This window comes from Dreissena polymorpha, chromosome 16 (genome assembly GCF_020536995.1).
Source record: "Dreissena polymorpha isolate Duluth1 chromosome 16, UMN_Dpol_1.0, whole genome shotgun sequence".
NCBI classification, from domain to species: domain Eukaryota; kingdom Metazoa; phylum Mollusca; class Bivalvia; order Myida; family Dreissenidae; genus Dreissena; species Dreissena polymorpha.
In genome coordinates, this window is record NC_068370.1 from 2,326,254 (window position 1) to 2,346,809 (window position 20,556).

The following is a 20,556-nucleotide window of genomic DNA, read 5'->3' on the forward strand; positions in this document are numbered from 1 at the left end:
CCTTTGAAGCCGGAGCCTTGTGATTGCTATTACGTAAATTATTGACCTCTAACTGAAGTAAGCAAAGGAAACGCAGCACCTAATTGACCCATTCCTTCTATGTGCGAAGGCAGATTGAATTTTACTAATGTATGGTTTGCCTATTATAACACACATTATAATGCGGTAAATATGCGACTAACAAGTAAAAAACGCTATAATTAAACTTTTGTTTTGAATTAAGTTATTTAGAAAACAAAATTCCAAACCTTATTTCAAAACAGCAAGACTACATTTTTTAGAGAATATTATTGTTATATTTAAATGTTTTTTTAACAGTTTCAGCGATAATGAAACATTTTTTTATGTTGTCTATCGTATCCCTGTAATAATTGTTGAACTCGTGGTCAACGTATTATTAATTGAGACCTGTGAATATAAACAAGCGTAACCTTATACTATTGCGTTATTCTCACACGGACTCCCCTTTGTTTATCGCCAGCCTCAGATTTATGAATGAGCTGAGCGAAAATACTACGTCACGCACACGCAGCAGAAAGTGGACTATTTTAATCATTCATAAACAATCTCCTCCGCGACACGTACAATACGATCATTGTTTATTGATTCTTTTCTATAAAACACCGTTCGAAAATATTGAAAGTAACACGATATTAATATTATGTTTCCATTTGTGAATACACATAATTGGAGAACTCAAACCACTTGCATAAATTATACAACTCTTTATTGCGCGGATACGCAAGCTGGTATTGGGTTAATCATACCTAGGCCGTATCGACCTGAATTTCACACTTAGCAAATTAGACGGTCGCTAAAGCGACCATCTAAAAAACCCTCAGAGAACAGAAAATTGTGAAGTCCAAGGCCCATAACTTTGCAAACAATCAATGGACCAGAACCAATCTCAGACTTAATCTGTTAGCCACGTAAGTTAACTCACAAACCAAATATCTGAAAGCCTTTCGAAAAAAAAAACTCCCGAAAACGTTAATCATAAAGAAAATTTTTGAAGTCCAAGCTTCATAACTTCGCCAAAAATTAATTTACTAAAACAAAACTCTCACTTCATCTGTAAGTCTTGTAGGTAAACTCACATACCAAAACTCAGCTCAATATCTGAAAGCGTTGCGTAAAAAACCTCCAGAAAACAGTTATTTTTTATAGAGAAAATTTCTCAGTTCAAAAACCATAACTTCCCAAAAATCAATGGACCTGAATGTAACTCACACTTCATCTGTAGGTCATGTAGGTACTTACATACCAAAAATCAGCTCAATATCTGGAAAGCGTTGTGTAAAAAACTCTGCAGAATGGAATGAGACAGACTGATGGACAATGCTAACAATTTATCCTTGAATATGTTTAATTGTCAAACTCTTCCAACTAATTTTATTGATTTCCAGAATATTGTTCTTTCAACACAAAAATTATGTAGTATTATGACTCCATGCACTACAAAAGGCACTCATACAACAAGAGATTGCCAAGCAATATGGTCCCCTACCGGTGAAACTACACCATTGTCAGATTTTTTATATATATTTGTTGCCATAGCAACCAGAATTATTGACGAAGGAACAAAATGAAACTAGAACTTTGTCACAGATGTGACATATACCCCCACATGCCGCATTGACACAGACTATTTTGCATGCTGTCTTCACAAAACAAGAGAATCAAATTTATGGCGATTTTTAAGAATTATTATGCCATTATCATATATGGCCATTTCGACCTTTGAACTCTTTAAATCTTTTGCATGACATGCCGTCCAAATTTATCGCCATGTTTTTACTTTTGAACTCCAAGTGTGACCTAGACCTTGGAGTTATCGACATAATTCTTTCGCATGACACATCGTCCAATGATTGTGAACAAATGTACCAGTTTTTTTTTAAATCTCACAATAAATGACATAGTTATGGCCCGGACAAGATCATTTATGGCCATTTTTGACCTTTGAACTCACAGTGTGACCTTGACGTCGCAGATATCGACGTAATTCTTTCGCGCGGCACACCGTCCAATAATGGTGAACAAATGTGCCAAATGATTTTAAAATCTCAAAATGAACAACATAGTTATGGCCCGGACAAGCTCATTTATGGCCATTTTTGACCTTTGAACTCAAAGTGTGACCTTGACCTTGGATTTATTGACGTTATTCTTTCGCGCGACACACACGGTTCAATGATGGTGAACAAATATGCCAAATGATTTTAAAATCTCACAATGAACGACATAGTTATTGCCCAGAAAAGCCCATTTATGGCCATTTTCAACATTTGAACTCAAAGTGTGACCTTGACCTTTGAGATATTGACATAATTCTTTTGCGCGACAAACCGTCCCATGCTGGTGAACAAATTTGCCAAATGATTTTAAAATCTCACAATAAATGATAAAGTTATGGCCCGGACAGGCATTTGACCCTTGAACTCCAAGTGTGACCTTGACCTTGGAGATATCGACGCACTTTTTTCATGCGACACTCTGTCCCATGATGGTGTAAAAATTTACCAAGTTATTTTAAAATCTAACGATAAATGACATAGTTATGGTCCGGACAAACGTTCGGTTTAAAACACACTAAGTGACCCCGTGACCTAGTTTTTGACCCAGCGTGACCCATATTCAAACTTGACCTTTACATCATCAAGATACAACTTGTGACCAAGTTTGGTGAAGATCGGATGAAATTTCGGGACAGACCGACCGACCGACAAAGTGACTCCTATAAAGCCCCCATTACCAATGGTAATGGGGGTATAATGATGTGCATAATCTCCATATTGCCATCTATCCATGTTTAAAGTTTCATGAACAAATATGAAGAACTATTAAAGTTATCGCAGGATCCAGAAAAGTGTGACGGACAGACTGACAGACCGGTAGGGGACAACAATGGCACCCATACCAAATATCATAAGTTGCAATTTTTAATGATTAATAACAGACACATATTTACATGTATATGCCATAAACAACAACTGGATTATGAAGCATCTTTTTATCAGAACATATAAAATCAATATATAATCAAATATCAATACATCAATAAAATTACTAAACATAATACATGTACCTTTATTACAGCATATTTATGTTAAATATGTTATCATTTGTTTGGTAAAAAACACTTTTGTTTTTAACATAACAACTGAGGCAACACTTAAAAGATAGCAATTGCTAGATCTTTTTTCATGCAAACAAAACTTCATGTTCAATTTTGCAAACTTTGAAAGGATAGACTATGACACACAAGGCAGTTTCATTTCTATATAACCAGTGTTTTTTTTTCACTTATAGGGGAATGGTGGCGGGGCCCGTCCAAAAGGGAAAAAATGCGTCGTTTTTTAGGAAAAGGGGAAAATTAAAAATTCACTTGTTTATATGTAATGATATTTATTATATTGATACACATGTTTGTATGAATATAATATTCACAGCTGAATGTCTTTGTCCTTTTTCTTAAAATTAAAATATATATATCAATGATATTTTCAACATTAGTTTCAGACATTTCAGCCTTCATGCACAGTCTCAGTTTTCTTAGCCATTTTGAGTCTATTTGGGATCTTTTAAATCGATAAAATGGCAAATTTGATCATTTTTTATCAATAAAATGGACCAAATTGGAATGATTTTATCAACCAATATTGACACAAAATAGATACATCAGGCCTTTTCTTGGCCATTTTGGGAGAAAAATGCAATTAATGTGAAAAGTCCACTGATTTGGGAAAAACTATTTAATACAACTCTTTAAAAGAATTCAAAATAATATAAATTATAGTTATATACTTTGTTAGTTGTTTATGAAATAAATTTGAGATATATTTATCATGATTATGGGACAGTTCTTTCTAAAAAAAAAAAAAAAAAAATTATATTTTTTTTTTAACTTCTACAGGGGATTATTTTTACAAAATGGGGAAAAAATATATACTCTTTTTTGAGGGGAATGGGGCCGAATATCGGCCCCGAAATAGCCATATAAAAACACTGATAACAATTATTAGCAGGTGTCCATCAATACAGATAATTAAACTAGAGCTTTGTCACAGACGTGATGTATACCCCCACATGCTGCATTAACACAGACTATTTTGCATGCTGTCTTTACAAAACAAGAGAAGCTAATTTTAATATGGCGATTTTTAAGAATTATTATGCCATTATCATTTATGGCCATTTTGACCTTCTAACTCTTGAGTTCTTTCGCATGACACCCCATCTAATGACTGTGAAAAAAAAATGCACAGTCATTTTAAAATCTCACAATGAATGACATTGTTATGGCCTGGACAAGATCTTTTATGGCCATTTTTGACCTTTGAACTAAAAATATGACCTTGACCTTGGAAATATCGACATAATTCTTTCGTGTGACACACTGTCCAATGATGTTGAACAAATGTTTTTTAGATCTCACAATCAACGACATAGTTATGGCCCGGACAAGCTAATTTATGGCCATTTTTGACCTTTAAACTCAGTGTGACCTTGAGCTTGGTCATATTGGTGTAATTCTTTCGCGCGACACACCGTCCAATGATGGTGAACAAATGTGCCAAATGATTTTAAAATCTCACAATGAACGACATAGTTATTGCCATGACAAGCTCATTTATGGTCATTTTTTACCTTTAAACTCAAAGTGTGACGTTGACCTTGGAGAAATCGATGTAATACTTTCGCGCGACTCAACGTCCAATGATGGTAAACAAATGTGACAAATGATTTAATAATCTCAAAATGAATGACATAGTTATGGCCAGGACAAGCTTATTTATGGCCTTTTTTGACCTTTGAAATCAAAGTGTGACCTTGACCTTGGAGATATCAACGTAATTCTTTCGCGAGACACACCGTCCAATGATGGTCAACAAATGTGCCAATTGATTTTAAAATCTCACAATGAACGACATAGTTATGGCCCAGATAAGCTCATTTATGGCCATTTTTTACCTTTGAACTCAAAGTGTGGCCTTCACCTTGGAGATATCCACGTAATTCTTTCGCGAAGCTCATTTATGGCCATTTTTTACCTTTGAACTCAAAGTGTGGCCTTGACCTTGGAGAAATCAGCGTAATTTTTATTGCGCGACACACCATCCAATGATGGTGAACAAATGTGCCAAATGATTTGAAAATCTCACAATGAACGACATAGTTATGGCCCGGACAAGCTCATGTATGGCCATTTTGAAGATTTGGACTCAAAGTGTGACCTTGACCTTGGAGATATCAACATAATTCTTTCGCGCAACACACCGTCCAATCATGGTGAACAAATGTGCCAAATTATTTTAAAATCTCACAATGAATGACATAGTTATGGCCAGGACAAGCTAATTTATGGCCATTTTTTACCTTTGAACTCAAAGTGTGACCTTGACCTTGGAGATATCGACGTAATTCTTTCACACGACACACCCTCCAATGATGGTGAACAAATGTACCAAATGATTTAAAAATCTCACAATGAACAACATAGTTATGGCCGGGACAAGCTAATTTAGGGCCACTTTTGAGCTTTGAACTCAAAGTGTAACCTTGACCTTGGAGATATCGACGTAATTCTTTCACGGGACACACCGTTCAATGATGGTGAACAAATGTGCCAAATGATTTTAAAATCTCACTATAAACGACAATGTTATGGCCCGGACAAGCATTTTACCTTTGAACTCCAAGTGCGACCTTGGAGATCTCAACGTAATTCTTTCACCAAGTCATTTTAAAATCTAACGATAAATGCCATAGTTATGGGCTGGACAAACTTTGGGTTTAAAACACACTAAGTGACCCTGTGACCTAGTTTTTGACCCAGCATGACCCATATTAAAACTTGACCTTGACAACATCTCGATAGAACTTCTGTCCAAGTTTGGTGAAGATCGGATGAAATTTTCGGGACAGACAGACCGACAAAGTGACTCCTATATAGCCCCCATTACCAGTAATGGTGGTATAATAACTCTAAGGTAAATGAAAACAAGAGGGCCATGATGGCCCTGTATCGCTCCACTGTTTTTTTATGCGAAAAAAACGCGCAATGCGCATGGGTTGAAACGTACTCAAGCATGTGACTTTCTCTGTCTATCCCTCGTCCCACTGGGCGCTTAAAGTTGGAAGGGTGAGCATTTTTATATATGGAAAAAGTTACTACCGTGTTAACTAAACAGACTAAAAAGCCCGGGAATTGTTCCTTTGAAGCACAGTCCCATTGCTTATAACGTAGGCACATTTATCTCTCCAAAAGATATTGTCATTCTTTCTATTTCACATATTTTTAGATGCTGAAGATCAAATATACGCATTTGATTTGAAACAGATTCACAAGACCCGTAGGAATCAAAATGCCTTAGCCCTTTACCAAACGACACATTTTGGACTTTCCCAATTTGAAAAAGGTTGCAGACGACAATTTAATTGTAATGGAATATTAAGGAAATAATCAGGTAGGGTAGAAATAATTGTGATAAAAGGAGAAATTGCTCATCTTGAGCAATTTCTCATTTTATCATAATTATTTATAAAGTCGTCAGCTATAAACCCGTAAAATCCTGTTGGTGTTTGGTAAAGGGTTGATAATCTCTGGTTCCTTCTTAGAGCCTTTCACACATTTATAACAAATACAATAGTAGCATCTTTCTTTGTAAAGAATCATCTCAAACAAGGGCTGTTTGTAAAACATCCATGCCCCCCCCCATATGGGCTGTCAGTTGTAGTGGCAGCCATTGAGTGAATACGTTTTTTGGCACTGTGACCTTGACCTTTGACCTAGTGACCTGAAAATCAATAGGGGTCCATCTGTGAGTCATGATTAATGTACCTATGAAGTTTCATGATCCTAGGCGTAAGCTTTCTTTAGTTATCATCCGGAAACCATTTTACTGTGTGAAGTCACCGTGACCTTGACCTTTGTCCTAGTGACCTGAAAGTCAATAGGGGTCATCTGCGAGTCATGATAAGTGTTCTTGAGTTATAATCCGGAAACCATTTTTCTAAGTTGAGTCACCGTGACCTTTGATCTAGTGACTGAAAATCAATAGGGGAAATCTGCGAGTCATGATCCATGTACCTATGAAGTTTCATGATCCTAGGAATAAGCGTTCTTGAGTTAACATTTTACTATTTCGGGTCACAGTGACCTTGACCTTTCACCTGAGAATCAATAGGGTCATCTGCGAATCATGATCAATGCAACTATAAAGTTTCATGATCCTAAGCATAAAACGTTCTTGAGTTATCATCCGGAAACCATTTTACTATTTCCGGTCACCGTGACCTTGACATTTGACCTAGTGACCTGAAAATCAATAGGGGTCATCTGCGAGTCATGATCAATGTACCTATGAAGTTTCATGATCATAGGCATAAGTGTTCTTGAGTTATCATCCGGAAAACATTTTACTATTTCCAGTCACCGTGACCTTGACCATTGACCTAGTGACTTCAAAATCAGCAGGGGTCATCTGCGAGTCATGATCAATGTACCTTTGAAGTGTCATGATCCTAGGCCTAAGCGTTCTTGAGTTATCATCCAGAAACTATCTGGTGAACGGACATACGGATGACGGACGGACCGACATGTGCAAAACAATAAACACCCTCTTCTTCGAAGAGGGGCATACATATAATTAACAACCCACACATCCCTTAGACCAACAGGCCTGAGAATATTATGATAATCTAAAGATTATTTCTTATATTTATAAATGTATTTAATTAAGAAATACATATGACTTCTAAGATCAATTCATAACTTATATTAAGAAAATTATAAAATGATCAGAAATTTATATGGATCGTTGAGCAATTGACAATCATATCTCCACAATTCATGAGTCACAATTCACAAATGGAACAATGAATCATTAGTTACAAAAAAGCAGCATATACGATAGTTAAGAACATTGCACTTCATTAATTCCAACACCTTCTCTTGGATACAAAGTTTGAGTTTACAATGCAGTATCATATATTGACTTTTATGGAAATAATTATGTTCATGGAAGTTGTATTTTAAAATCAAAAAGATATTATTAAACTGGTTTAAACACTACAAAAAAGACATTAAATAAACATGTCATCCAAAAAATTTTTATCCGGATATATGGTCACTTTCGACATATTTAAATAAATCCCGACTTTTTTCAGTTCATAAGAAAAACATTCAGAACACATGTTCTTACTTCAATTCCTTTGTAAGCAGTCACCATCTGATCTAAAATGGCACTAAATGACAGGGTTTTATCTAATGTTTACAGGATGTTGTTGTTGTTGTTGGTCACAACCACACGGCCGCAGTAATCTCCCCTGGTACACATCATATGTTCAGTTTTGTGACCTCCCAGGACAGGGTCAAATTTGAGCCCTGGGGAATAATTTGAACAAATTTGGTAGAGAACTATTAGATATCACAACATACCAAATTTAGTAGCCCTAGGCTCTATAATTAAGAACAAGAAGATTTTTGAAGTTTGCACAAAAAAGGCCTTATTTAAGCATATGTTCATTTTTGTGACCCCTGGGGCAAGGTCAAATTTGTTCCCAGGGGCATAATTTGAAAAAACTTAGTAGAGAACTATTAGATGTCACTACCTACCAAATTTGATAGAAATAGGCCCAATGGTTATGGACAAGAAGATTTTTTATAGTTTGCACAAAATGGGCCCAATATAAGCATATGTTCAATTTTGTGACCCCTGGGGAACGGTCAAATTTGATCCCAGGGGCTTAATTTGAACAAACTTGGTAGAGGACTATAAGATGGCATTACATACCAAATTTGGTAGCCCTATGCCATACGGTTATGGACAAGAAGATTTTTAAAGTTTGCACAAAATAGGACTTATAAAAGCAAATTTTCGATTTTTTGACTCCCCGGGGCAGAGTCAAATTTGACCCCAGGGCCTTAATTTGAACAAACTTGGTAGAGGACAATCAGATGTCACTACATACCAAATTTGGTAGCCCTTGGCCCAATGGTTATGGACAAGAAGATTTTTAAAGTTTTTTACAAAATAGGCCTTATATAAGTAAAGGTTTAATTGTTTGACCCCCCGGGGCAGGGTCAAATGTGACCCCAGGGGCATAATTTGAAAAAAATTGGTAGAAGACTATAAGATGTCACTACATAGCAAATTTGGTAGCCTTAGGCCCAATGGTTATGGTTAAAAAGATTTTTAAAGTTTGCACAAAATAGGCCTTATATAAGCAAATTTTCAATTTTTTAACCCCCCCGGGGCAGGGTCAAATTTGACCCCAGAGTCATAATTTGAACAAACTTGGTAGAGGACTATAAGATGTCACTACATAGAAAATTTGGTAGCTCTAGGCCCAATGGTTATGGACAAGAAGATTTTTAAAGTTTGCACAAAATAGGCCTTATAAAAGCAAATTTCCAATTTTTTAACCCCCTGGGGCAGGTTCAAATTTGACCCCAGGGGCATAGTTTGAACAAACTTGGTAGAAAACTATAAGATGTCACTACATAGCAAATTTGATAGCCCTAGGCCCAATGGTTATGGACAAGAAGATTTTTAAAGTTTGCACAAAATAGGCCTTATATAGCAAATTTTCAATTTTTTGACCCCCCGGGGCAGAGTCAAATTTGACCCCAGGGGCATAATTTGAACAAACTTGGTAGAGGACTATAAGATGTCACTACATACCAAATTTGGTAGCCCTACACTATATGGTTATAGACAAGAAGATTTTTAAAATTTGCACAAAAAAGGCCTTATATAAGCAAATTTTCAATTTTTTGACCCCCAGGGCAGGGTAAAATTTGACCCCAGCGGCATAATTTGAACAAACTTGGTAGAGGACTATAAGATGTCACTACATACCAAGTTTGGTATCCCTAGGCCCAATGGTTCTTGACAAGAAGATTTATAAAGTTTGCACAAAATAGGCCTTATATAAGCAAATTTTCAATTTTTTGACCCCCAGGGGCAAAGTCAAATTTGACCCCAGGGGCATCATTTGAACAAATTTGAAAGAGGTTCACCACAGGAACATTCCTAAGAAATTTCATCAGAATTGGACCAGTAGCTTAGGAGAAGATGTTTTAAGAAAAAGTTAACGCACGCACTCACACACGACGGACACAGGACCATGACATAAGCCCCGCTGGCCTCTGGCCAGTGGAGCTAAAAAATAATCCTGAACATAGAACAATTTCATTTTTACACCAAATAAATATATTTTGAGTAGGGACAATGTCATTGGTAAGGTAGGCATATCAATAAAAAGATATTTTTTTGGGGCATAATATGAAGCAAGACTAAAGAACTGATCAGCATCAACATTTAAGATAGTTATAAATGCTTGTTTTGTACAATCTTTAAAGAGTTACAGAAACTCATTTAAAAAAAGTTTCATTATATGTTAAGCACAATAGATAAACTGTATTAACAAGCATTTTCTTACCTACACATAAACATGAATTAAGAACACGTGCGATTAAAAAAACAAAATAACATTTATAGGCATTTAAATATCAATGTGTTTTTTAATGTCAAGAGCTATTGTAATTCCCAAACTTTTATTTTATCATTACTATATAGCCCAACAAGGATCTGGTGATTGTTGGTGTTGTAGTAGACAGATATTGGATTGATCACTCCATCTTTGTTTGATATCAGAGTTGCCAGTCTCTTACTTCCCTCACGATCCACCTGTATGACAGTATGGGAGCTGTATCCACACACCAGTACTTGTCCAGAAGGCGTAACGTGAACACCCCATGGGTTTTGCAATTCAGGGTCCGTGAAGGTGGATATCAGGGTGCCATCTGTAGCCAAAGTGATGAGTTTGTGTTGCGTGAAGTTGGTGACATAGATCCTGTCCCCAGCAGGACTCACTGCACATCCGTACACTGCATAGCAATGAACAAGTAGATTAGGATTATAATATATGCATTAACTCTTTTGTTCCTTTCTTAAATGTTTCTACTTGATTTTAATTACAATGATGTTCACTAGTGTTTAAAAATATCAAATATCAACAAAATAGATTATCCTTTAATTTTTATTTTTCAATCTATTTACCTGTATGAGAGTCACTTGCATCCTCGTACAGCTTTTTCACAAGTGATCCAGTAAGGGTGTAGTGGTACAGGGCAGTGCCAGAGGTGATATACAATGCTCCCTGATGGTGGCCAATACCGAAAGCTGCATGCTGTAACTGAAACTTCCCCCCATTCACCAGTTGCCCATTGCTCACAGAGATAAACTGCACAGCACTATCAACAGTAACAGCCACCTCACTGGATGTGATTTGGCAAATACTATATAAGTTACCAGTAACATCACAGTGGCTGGTCTCGTTGTAATGCTGGTCCAACAGTTTCACTTTTGTATAAACATCAATAACAATGACCTGGCCACTAGGCAGGCAGCAAATGTCTTTGATCCCGAAGGTCTGATTTGTGTCACTTGATATTCTCACACTATACTCAGATTTGCTCTTCACAGTCAAGACCTGGTCTGGATTCATATTGAGTGTGAGGGACTGCATACTTTCTACAATTCTCCCTAGATTTGCCTGTTGGGACAGGTTCTTCTCAATATCAATGTTTGCCTCGAATATAATTGAACTCTGCATCTTCACGGAGTTATGCTTCAGATATGACTCAGACTCTTGTATTTTGTCCAGACATATTCTGCTGGCTATGAACTCAAGCTCTTTCTTGCTCTTATCACAAAGGCCCTGTACAGTTTCCCTCAGTTGTTTCAGTTCATCCTTCAGTCTGTTGCAGTTGTCAACATCTTTCTTGAGAGCAGCTTGCAGTGTGGTCCTAAGTTCATTGAGTTCTGCCAAGGTTGTATTTTCTAGTGCATCCAAAGCAGCATTCAATTTCTTTCGCTGGTTTCTGATTTCTTGCAGCTTTTCACTATATGATACCTCAACGGACTTAATGCTTTCATCTTGAGAACTCTTAAACTTATTTAGTTCATCAAGAATAGTTTGAAGATCGCTTGACAACTGTTGCATATCCACCGACATCTTGTTGACTGACTCAGAAATTAGCTTGACATTTGTACACTGTCTGAAACAGCAATATAAATCATAATTACCACATGTATCATTCCAATTAAATTAATAAACATGAAATATCTTCACAGTAGTGCCAAATACCCGCCGAAATGTGTTTGCTTGTATGGCAACATTTGTTACAGAGAGTAGAATAATATTTGTAAAACATGGCACCTGGGTTATCTATTTATATTTCAAGGATCAATTAATTATATAGTGTTGGAATTATGATGTAGAGAATTAAATATATGGACATGAAGGAAAGGGAGGTAATTAAAAAAGAAAACTATAAACAGTTACTGTTCTTGATCACTGTATTTTTCCTTAAACTCATCTATTCATTTTACAGTGAATACTTCAGTGTTCAAATTAAAATATTATTGTAAAATTAGATAAAGGGAGATATGAAAACTGAAAAGCTAAAATATAAACTATGAAATTTAATTAAAGATCATTTAAAATTATAAATAAATACAAAATTAAAAAAATAAAAATAAATAAAGGGAGATAATTCAAAAACTAAGGCCAAAAGAGTTATGGTTCTCAGTCACTGCACTTCTCCTTCTTGCCATCTGTTTATATTTAAAGTTTCAAGTAAGTCCCTTTAGTAGATTTAGAGTTATGCTCAGGACAAAAAATTACTATGAAATTATATAAAAGGGGAGATAATTAAAAAACAAAGGTAGATAGAGTTATGGTTCTTGGTCACTGCACTTCTTCTAGTTGCCATCTATTTATATTTTAAGTTTCAAGTAAATCCCTTCAGTAGATTTGGAGTTATGCTCCGGACAAAAATTTACTATGAAATTATATAAAAGGGGAGATAGTTCAAAAACTAAGGTAGATAGAGTTATGGTTCTTGGTCACTGCACTTCTCCTACTCGCCATCTGTTTATATTTAAAGTTTCAAGTAAATCCCTTCAGTAGATTAGAAGTTATGCTCTGGACAAATTTTCAGACAGAAAGACGGACGCACAGGACCAATTACTATATCCCTTCCAAATTTTTTTCAGCGGGGATAATAAAACATGTAACACAAAAATTATAATCAAAACAAAACATGTATTTACAACTTACAGTTTAAATTAAAAACTTTGCTTTGATAGTGTCATGGACTGTTTGAGTCAGTCACCTGATATAAAACCTGTGGAGACAAATTTCAGCACAATACTCCAAAGCAAAAGTAATTTAGTGAACACACCATTTTTTTCATTTAAGTAACAGTAACTTTCATCCAACTAGCTAGAAATAAAATATCCAGCTCTTTCCGCATGTAAACTACCTTCACACAAACTTACAGCAAAATACATCAATCAAAACTGAAGTCTTAAAGGATTTTCGTTTTTATATTTCAATAACAGTGACCTTGACCCTACTAGTTCTAATTGCAATCCAACACTGGATCAGAATGTACGCTTCATACGCATACAAATATTTTCATAGTAACTTAATTATTGAAAAGAAATTCATAATGGATTTATAGCAACTGTGATCCAACTGGACCCAAAGACAGGGTCTCCATGCAGGCTTGATATATCCAAAGTTTCATCAAGGTTAGTCAATGCAAACTTAAGTTATTAATGAGAAAAATACACTTTTAACTAAATTTTACAAGTACAAAAGGGGATTTACTCAACTTAATTGCAGGTCAGAGTGTTGGCACCTGGTCAGTGACCACTTAGACACATATTGATATTAATTGAATATCTATAGTGGAGCTTTTGCAAACAAACATTAACATTAATTGTCAAGCATAATAACAAGTAGTTTCATCTTACGAGTGAACCTTAACCTGATTTTTACAGGTACAAAAGAGGGTATAATCTAGCTTAAAAAGCTATAATGAAGTTTAACTTGTTGGGCAAACAACGTCATAAAGGCCCTGAAAATTAATGTTCATTTTTATTTATATATCTGCAGTTGATATACAGATATGGAGTTGTTGCATGTAAATGTTAATCTGAATTGTACAAAAGGGGCATAATTCTGCAAAACTGCAGGTTAGAGTTATAAAAACTTGTTCAGCGAATCACATAATGACCATGAAGACATGTGTGAAGTTTCAATAGAATACTTGTAGTAGAAACACTAATATGCAGATGTTGCACGTTCATCTTAACCCATTTCCTAAGAACAAAAATGGGCATAATTTTGCTAAATTTCATGTCAGAGTTATGGAACTGGGTGAGTGACCTCACCCAATGACCCCAAATATGCGCAAAATTTCAAAAGAATACCTCTTATAGAAACCATGATATGAGGAAGTTGCACATTTACCTTAACCAGAGCATTATGCAGATGCTGACACCGCTAATATTGTGGGAGTGGGATAGCTCAGAATATTCAGTGAATTGTCAAGCTAAAATTCCACATTTACAACTTTTATAAACAAGATCTTGACAGTAATGGTGACCAGTACGGTCATCTACCCATGAAAACGTTTATTGATTAAAGATTGGGCATAACAATCTGATTTGTAATCTAGACTGCCTTCAAACATTACAACCATTTACAATTTTAGATTGTTTAGAGTAACTGTTAAAATGCATAAATTGACTATGAAGTGCAGCTGAAGAATGAACATTAAGACAGTTATTTAAATGATTGAAATGAAAGCAGCAAACTTTCTATAACCTCATTAACTTACAATAAATAGACACATCACAAATTGCACTACACTTGGGAAAAACCCACAAATACAAACAAACAAACAAGGCTATCCAACCCATCTTATGCACCAATAGTCGATTCAATCAAATTATTTTGAAAGGATTTGAAATGGACCAGCTTTGTTTGTAACGTCTGAGATTTGTTAATGACTGTGTGTAACTCACCTGTGATTCAGTAAATCACAATGCGTGCAACACAACTGACTGTGGTCCTCGCAAAACATCTCCAGGTTCTTGTCCTTGTGGACATCACATTTCAGTAGCAAATCCTCAATTTTCTTTGTTAGAGGCCATTTATTTGTCTCTTCTCTTCCATATTTGGAATGATTTGTATAAAATTGGTCATGTTGATAAATGCATTTTCTGCAGAAAAACTTCTTACACGTTTCACAAAAGTAATCAGCACTTTCTTCTAAATGTTTACCTTCGCAGGCGAAACAAACATAGTCCTTCACTAAATCAGAACTGCTATGAACAGAGCCCACAGAAGTTGCCATCTTGCTATAGATATTGTGATGTGGTCTTTGATCGATAAGCTACTTATTTAATACAATTATAATCTGAATATGAGTAATTATAAGAAAAGACAAAGCTTTCAGTTAGTAAATTAAAAACTATCCTAAACTTCAACCTTGCAAAAGCTGAATTATTATGGCTGTTTACGCCCACAATCCTATTTAAATTACACTGAAGTACAAAGTCCTTAGTCAAGTAAAAATACCCACATGAATATACTAGTTGGCTAAATGTTTCACTGATAAACTGATAACACAGGGACAAACCAAATTTTTCTGAAAATAGGGTGAAACGTAATATTCAGATATCAAGCATGCTTCTAAAATTGGTCGATAAAACCTGTCTCAATCAGGAAGTAAATTCACACCATGGAGTTTTATCTAGACTATGCTTTTCTAAAACACATTGAATACTCATCTGTACTTCAGATTTTGAAAACAATATAAGTAATTATGGGTTCTACATTAAATTTCAATTCAATATTTTGAAGAACATAAATAAAACAAGAGATTGCCAAGCAATGTGGTTTAACCCCAGGGGCATAATTTGAGCAAACTTTGTAGAAGACTACTATATCTCACTACATGTACATACAAGGTCCTAGAGTTAAGGACAAGAATATTTTTAAAGTTTTCACAAAATAAGCAAGATATAAGCGTATATAATGTTCAATTTTGTGACCCCCGGGCCAGTTTCGAATTTGACCCCAGGGGCATAATTTGAACAAACTAAGAAGAGAACTATAACATGTCACTACATACCAAATTTGGTAGCCCTAAGCCATACGATTATGGACAGAAAGATTTTTTAAAGTTTTCCAACAATAGGCCTTATATAAGCATATGTTCAATTTTGTGACCCTCGGGGCAGGGTCAAACTTGACCCCAGGGGCATAATTTGAACAAACTTGGTAGAGGACTATAAGATGTCACTACATACCAAATTTGGTAACCCTAGACCCAATGTTTATAGACAAGAGATTTTTTTAAGTTTTCAAAAAATAACACCTTTATAAGCATATATTCAATTTTGTGACTCCCGGGGCAGTTTCAAATTTGACCCCAGGGGCATAATTTGAACAAACTAAGAAGAGAACTATTACATGTCACTTCATACCAAATTTGGTAGCCCTATGCCATACAGTAATGGACAAAAAGATTTTTAAAGTTTCCACAAAATAGGCCTAATATAAGCATATGTTCAATTTTGTTACCCTCGGGCAGGGTCAAACTTGACCCCAGGGGTATAATTTGAAAAAACTTAAAAGAGGACTATAAGATGTCACTACATACCAAATTTGGTAGCCCTATAGGCCCTAGGCCCAATGGTTATGGACGGATAGATTTTTAAAGTTGTCACAAAATAGACCCTATATAAGCATATGTTCAATATTGTGACCCCCGGGCAGGGTCAAATTTGACCCCAGGGGCATAATTTGAAGAAATTTGGTAGAGGACTATTAGATGTCTCTACATACCAAATTCATTAGCCCTATGCTCAATGATTATGGACAAAAAGATTTTTAACGTTTTCACAAAATAGGACTAATATTAGCATATGTTCAATTTTGTGACCCCCGGGGCAGGGTCAAATTTGACCCCAGGGGCATAATTTGAAGAAATTGGGTAGAGAACTATTAGATGTCACTACATACCAAATTTGGTAGCCCTAGGCCCAATGGTTATGGACAAAAAGATTTTTTTTAATTCACAAAATAGGCCGTATATAAGCATATGTTCAATTTTGTGACCCCAGGGGCAGGGTCAAATTTGACCTCAGGGGCATAATTTGAAAAAACTTAATAGAGGACTATAAGATGTCACTACATACCAAATTTGGTAGCCCTACGCCCAATGGTTATGGACTGATAGATTTTTAAAGTTTTCACAAAATAGACCCTATATAAGCATATGTTCAATATTGTGACCCCGGGGCAGGGTCAAATTTGACCCCAGGGGCATTATTTTACAAAAAATTGTAGAGGACTATTAGATGTCTCTACATACCAAATTCATTAGCCCTATGCTCAATGATTATGGACAAAAAGATTTTTAACGTTTTCACAAAATAGGCCTAATATTAGCATATGTTCCAATTTTGTGACCCCCGGGGCAGGGTCAAATTTGACCCCAGGGGCATAATTTGAAGAAATTGGGTAGAGGACTATTAGATGTCACTACTTACCAAATTTGGTAGCCCTAGGCCCAATGGTTATGGACAAAAAGATTTTTTTTAATTCACAAAATAGGCCTTATATAAGCATATGTTCAATTTTGTGACCCCAGGGGCAGGGTCAAATTTGACCCCAGGGGCATAATTTGAACAAATTTGGAAGAGGACTATAAGATGTCACTACATACCAAATTTGGTAGCCCTACGCCCAATGGTTATGGACAGATAGATTTTTAAAGTTTTCACAAAATAGACCCTATATAAGCATATGTTCAATATTGTGACCCCGGGGCAGGGTCAAATTTGACCCCAGGGGCATTATTTTACAAAATTTGGTAGAGGACTATTAGATGTCTCTACATACCAAATTCATTAGCCCTATGCTCAATGATTATGGACAAAAAGATTTTTAACGTTTTCACAAAATAGGCCTAATATTAGCATATGTTCAATTTTGTGACCCCCGGGGCAGGGTCAAATTTGACCCCAGGGTCATAATTTGAAGAAATTGGGTAGAGGACTATTAGATGTCACTACATACCAAATGTGGTAGCCCTAGGCCCAATGGTTATGGACAAAAAGATTTTTAAAGTTTTCACAAAATAGACCCTATATAAGCATATGTTCAATTTTGTGACCCGGGGGCAGGGTCAAATTTGACCCCAGGGGCATAATTTGAACAAATTTGGTAGAAGACTATTAGATGTCTCTACATACCAAATTTGGTAGCCATAGGCCTAATAGTTATGGACAAAAAGATTTTTAAAGTTTTCACAAAATAGGCCTAATATAAGCATATGTTCAATTTTGTGACCCCCAGGACAGGGTCAAATTTGACCCCAGGGGTATAATTTGAAAAAAATTTGGTAGAGGACTATAAGATGTATCTACATACCAAATTTGATAGCCCTAGGCCCAATGGTTATGGACAGGAAGATTTTGAAAGTTTTCACAAAATCAGCCTTCTAAAAGCATATGTTCAATTTTGTGACCCCCGGGGCAGGGTCAAATTTGACCCCAGGGGCATAATTTGAAGAAATTTGGAAGAGGACTATTAGATGTCTCTACATACCAAATTTGATAGCCCTAGGCCCAATGGTTATGGACGAGAAGATTTTTTAAGTTTTCACAAAATAGGCCTTATATAAGCATATGTTCAATTTTATGACCCCCGGGGCAGGGTCAAATTTGACCCTTCGGGAATTATTTTAAGGAATTTGGTAGAGGAATATTAGATGTCTCTACATACCAAATTTGATAGCCATAGGCTCAATGGCTATGGACGAGAAAAATTTGAAAGTTTTCACAAAATAGGCCTTATATAAGCAAATTTTCATTTTTGTGACCCCTGGGGCAGGGTCAAATTTGACCCCAGGGGCATAATTTGAACAAATAATAAAGAGGTTCACCCCAGGAACATTCCTGAGAAATTTCATCAGAATCGGACCAGTCGTTTAGGAGATGTTTTAAGGAAAAGTTAATGCACGCGAACGGACGCACGACGGGCACAGGACCATGACATAAGCCCTGCTGGCCTCTGGCCAGTGGAGCTAAAAATATGAAGAACTTTTAAAGTTATCGTGGATCCAGAAAAGTGTGACAGACCAACAGACAGACTGACAGACAGACGGAGTGCAAACCATAAGTCCCCTCCGGTTTTACCAGTAGGGGACAATAAAGTTGTTATTAAGTAATTAAACTTTGGTTTGAAAACTTCAGCATTCAGTACTTACCCACTGTAAGTGTAACATGAAGAGCTGCGACTGTGACAGCGAAATCTCACTCACAGGCTGGTAAGATCATGCATTGCACAGCACCAGTGTTTGGAGACATTACCATCATGGACATTGTATTCACTGAAAGAAACAAATGAGCCTCGATCTGTGAAAACAGGGTTTAATGCTTCTGCGTAGTGTGTCATCCCAGATAACCCTCTGCAGTCTGCACAGGCTAGTAAATTACCACATTTTCTACTTTTATGATATTTTTTGTTTAAATGTAGTCTCTTAAAATGTCATCCCTGATTAGCCCGTGCAGACTTCACAGGCTAATCTAGGACAGCACTATAGGCCACAATTAAAATATTGTTGGTTTGCCCTTTACCGACCCTAGATTTTACAGGTAGGTACGTACATGAAGGTAGGAAAATTATTTTATTTTATTTGAAAAATTATGTTTTTAATACACTAATAGTCTATGAATATTTAAAACACTGTTATTAAAGCACTGTTGCAGTGTATGAAGCCCTATGTAGCTTAACCATTATATCTTGTTTGCTGTTTTCTTGCATATATTGATATCAAATGCATGCTTGTATGCTATTACTTCAAATATGTGTTCAGCAAATGATGTTAATTGCTCAAATGCATTTGCCATTATTTAACTGCCAGGCTGCTTTTATTTTAAACTTAAACCTTTCCCTTTAGCATACAACAATAATTGAAGGAGTGTAGAAAGGCAGCCCAAATCCTTAAAGCCTAGAAAAATTCAGACATGGCGAAACATGTCATAATTTACAGGCCAGACTGACCTAACAGGAGAAAAAATTCACAGGCCAGTTGAAATTTTCACAGGCCTCAATTTTAAGTGCTTGACTGGGAATTGCATAGAGCCATTAGTCTCAGCATTGCAAAGTAAATTCACAAAAGGGCAAACATAAGCATGAAAACTTGATTTAGGGAAAAAAATAAGCGTGTTAAACATATATACTTGAGTGTTGATGTATTTAGCTAAGAGTAATTAATATATTAAATAAGTTTACCTTTAAATATCCATTTCACTAAAATGCCATTACAGTAAATTATAGAGTGGCAAACATAATAAAGCAGAATATGCACATGATATGTTCATGATCAATGTACCTAGTTTCATGATCCTAGGCGTAAGCATTCTTGAGTTACAATCCGGAAACCATTTTACTGGTTCATGTCACCGTGACCTTGACCTTTGACCTAGTGACCTGAAAATCAATAGGGGTAATCTGCAAGTCATGATCAATGTACCTATGAAGTTTCATGATCATAGGCGTAAGCGTTGTTGAGTTATCATCCGGAAACCATTTTTATGTGTCGAGTAACCGTGACCTTTGACCTAGTGACCTGAAAATCAACAGGGGTCATCTGCAAGTCATGATCAATGTACC

The 20,556-nt window shown here is 35.9% G+C and overlaps 1 protein-coding gene and 1 long non-coding RNA gene across 2 annotated transcripts in view; both read right to left on the reverse strand.

Annotated features, from left to right (window-relative positions):
- Nucleotides 1-1,348: 1,348 nt before the first annotated feature.
- Nucleotides 1,349-20,556, reverse strand: part of LOC127861863 (uncharacterized) — a 29,040-nt gene continuing 9,832 nt past the window's right edge. Inside the window, exon 2 of the long non-coding RNA XR_008040327.1 lies at nucleotides 1,349-5,054. This is a non-coding gene — a long non-coding RNA (uncharacterized LOC127861863). The remainder of the gene's footprint in view (nucleotides 5,055-20,556) is intronic.
- Nucleotides 2,999-15,428, reverse strand: LOC127861855 (uncharacterized). Its single transcript, XM_052400571.1, has 3 exons — nucleotides 14,892-15,428; nucleotides 11,070-12,070; nucleotides 2,999-10,897 (listed from the first exon to the last, which is right to left on the reverse strand). Exons 1-3 carry the CDS (start codon nucleotides 15,221-15,223, stop codon nucleotides 10,545-10,547), a joined length of 1,686 nt encoding a protein of 561 aa, XP_052256531.1. The 5' UTR covers nucleotides 15,224-15,428; the 3' UTR covers nucleotides 2,999-10,544.

Excerpts from the sequence above, each read along its gene's own strand:
- LOC127861855 (XM_052400571.1), bottom strand. The coding sequence starts at position 15,223 with ATGGCAACTTCTGTGGGCTCTGTTCATAGCAGTTCTGATTTAGTGAAG. Across the intron at positions 12,071-14,891 it reads TGTGATTTACTGAATCACAG|ACAGTGTACAAATGTCAAGC; the intron begins GTGAGTTACACA and ends TTGCTGTTTCAG. Across the intron at positions 10,898-11,069 it reads TGCAAGTGACTCTCATACAG|TGTACGGATGTGCAGTGAGT; the intron begins GTAAATAGATTG and ends ATTGCTATGCAG.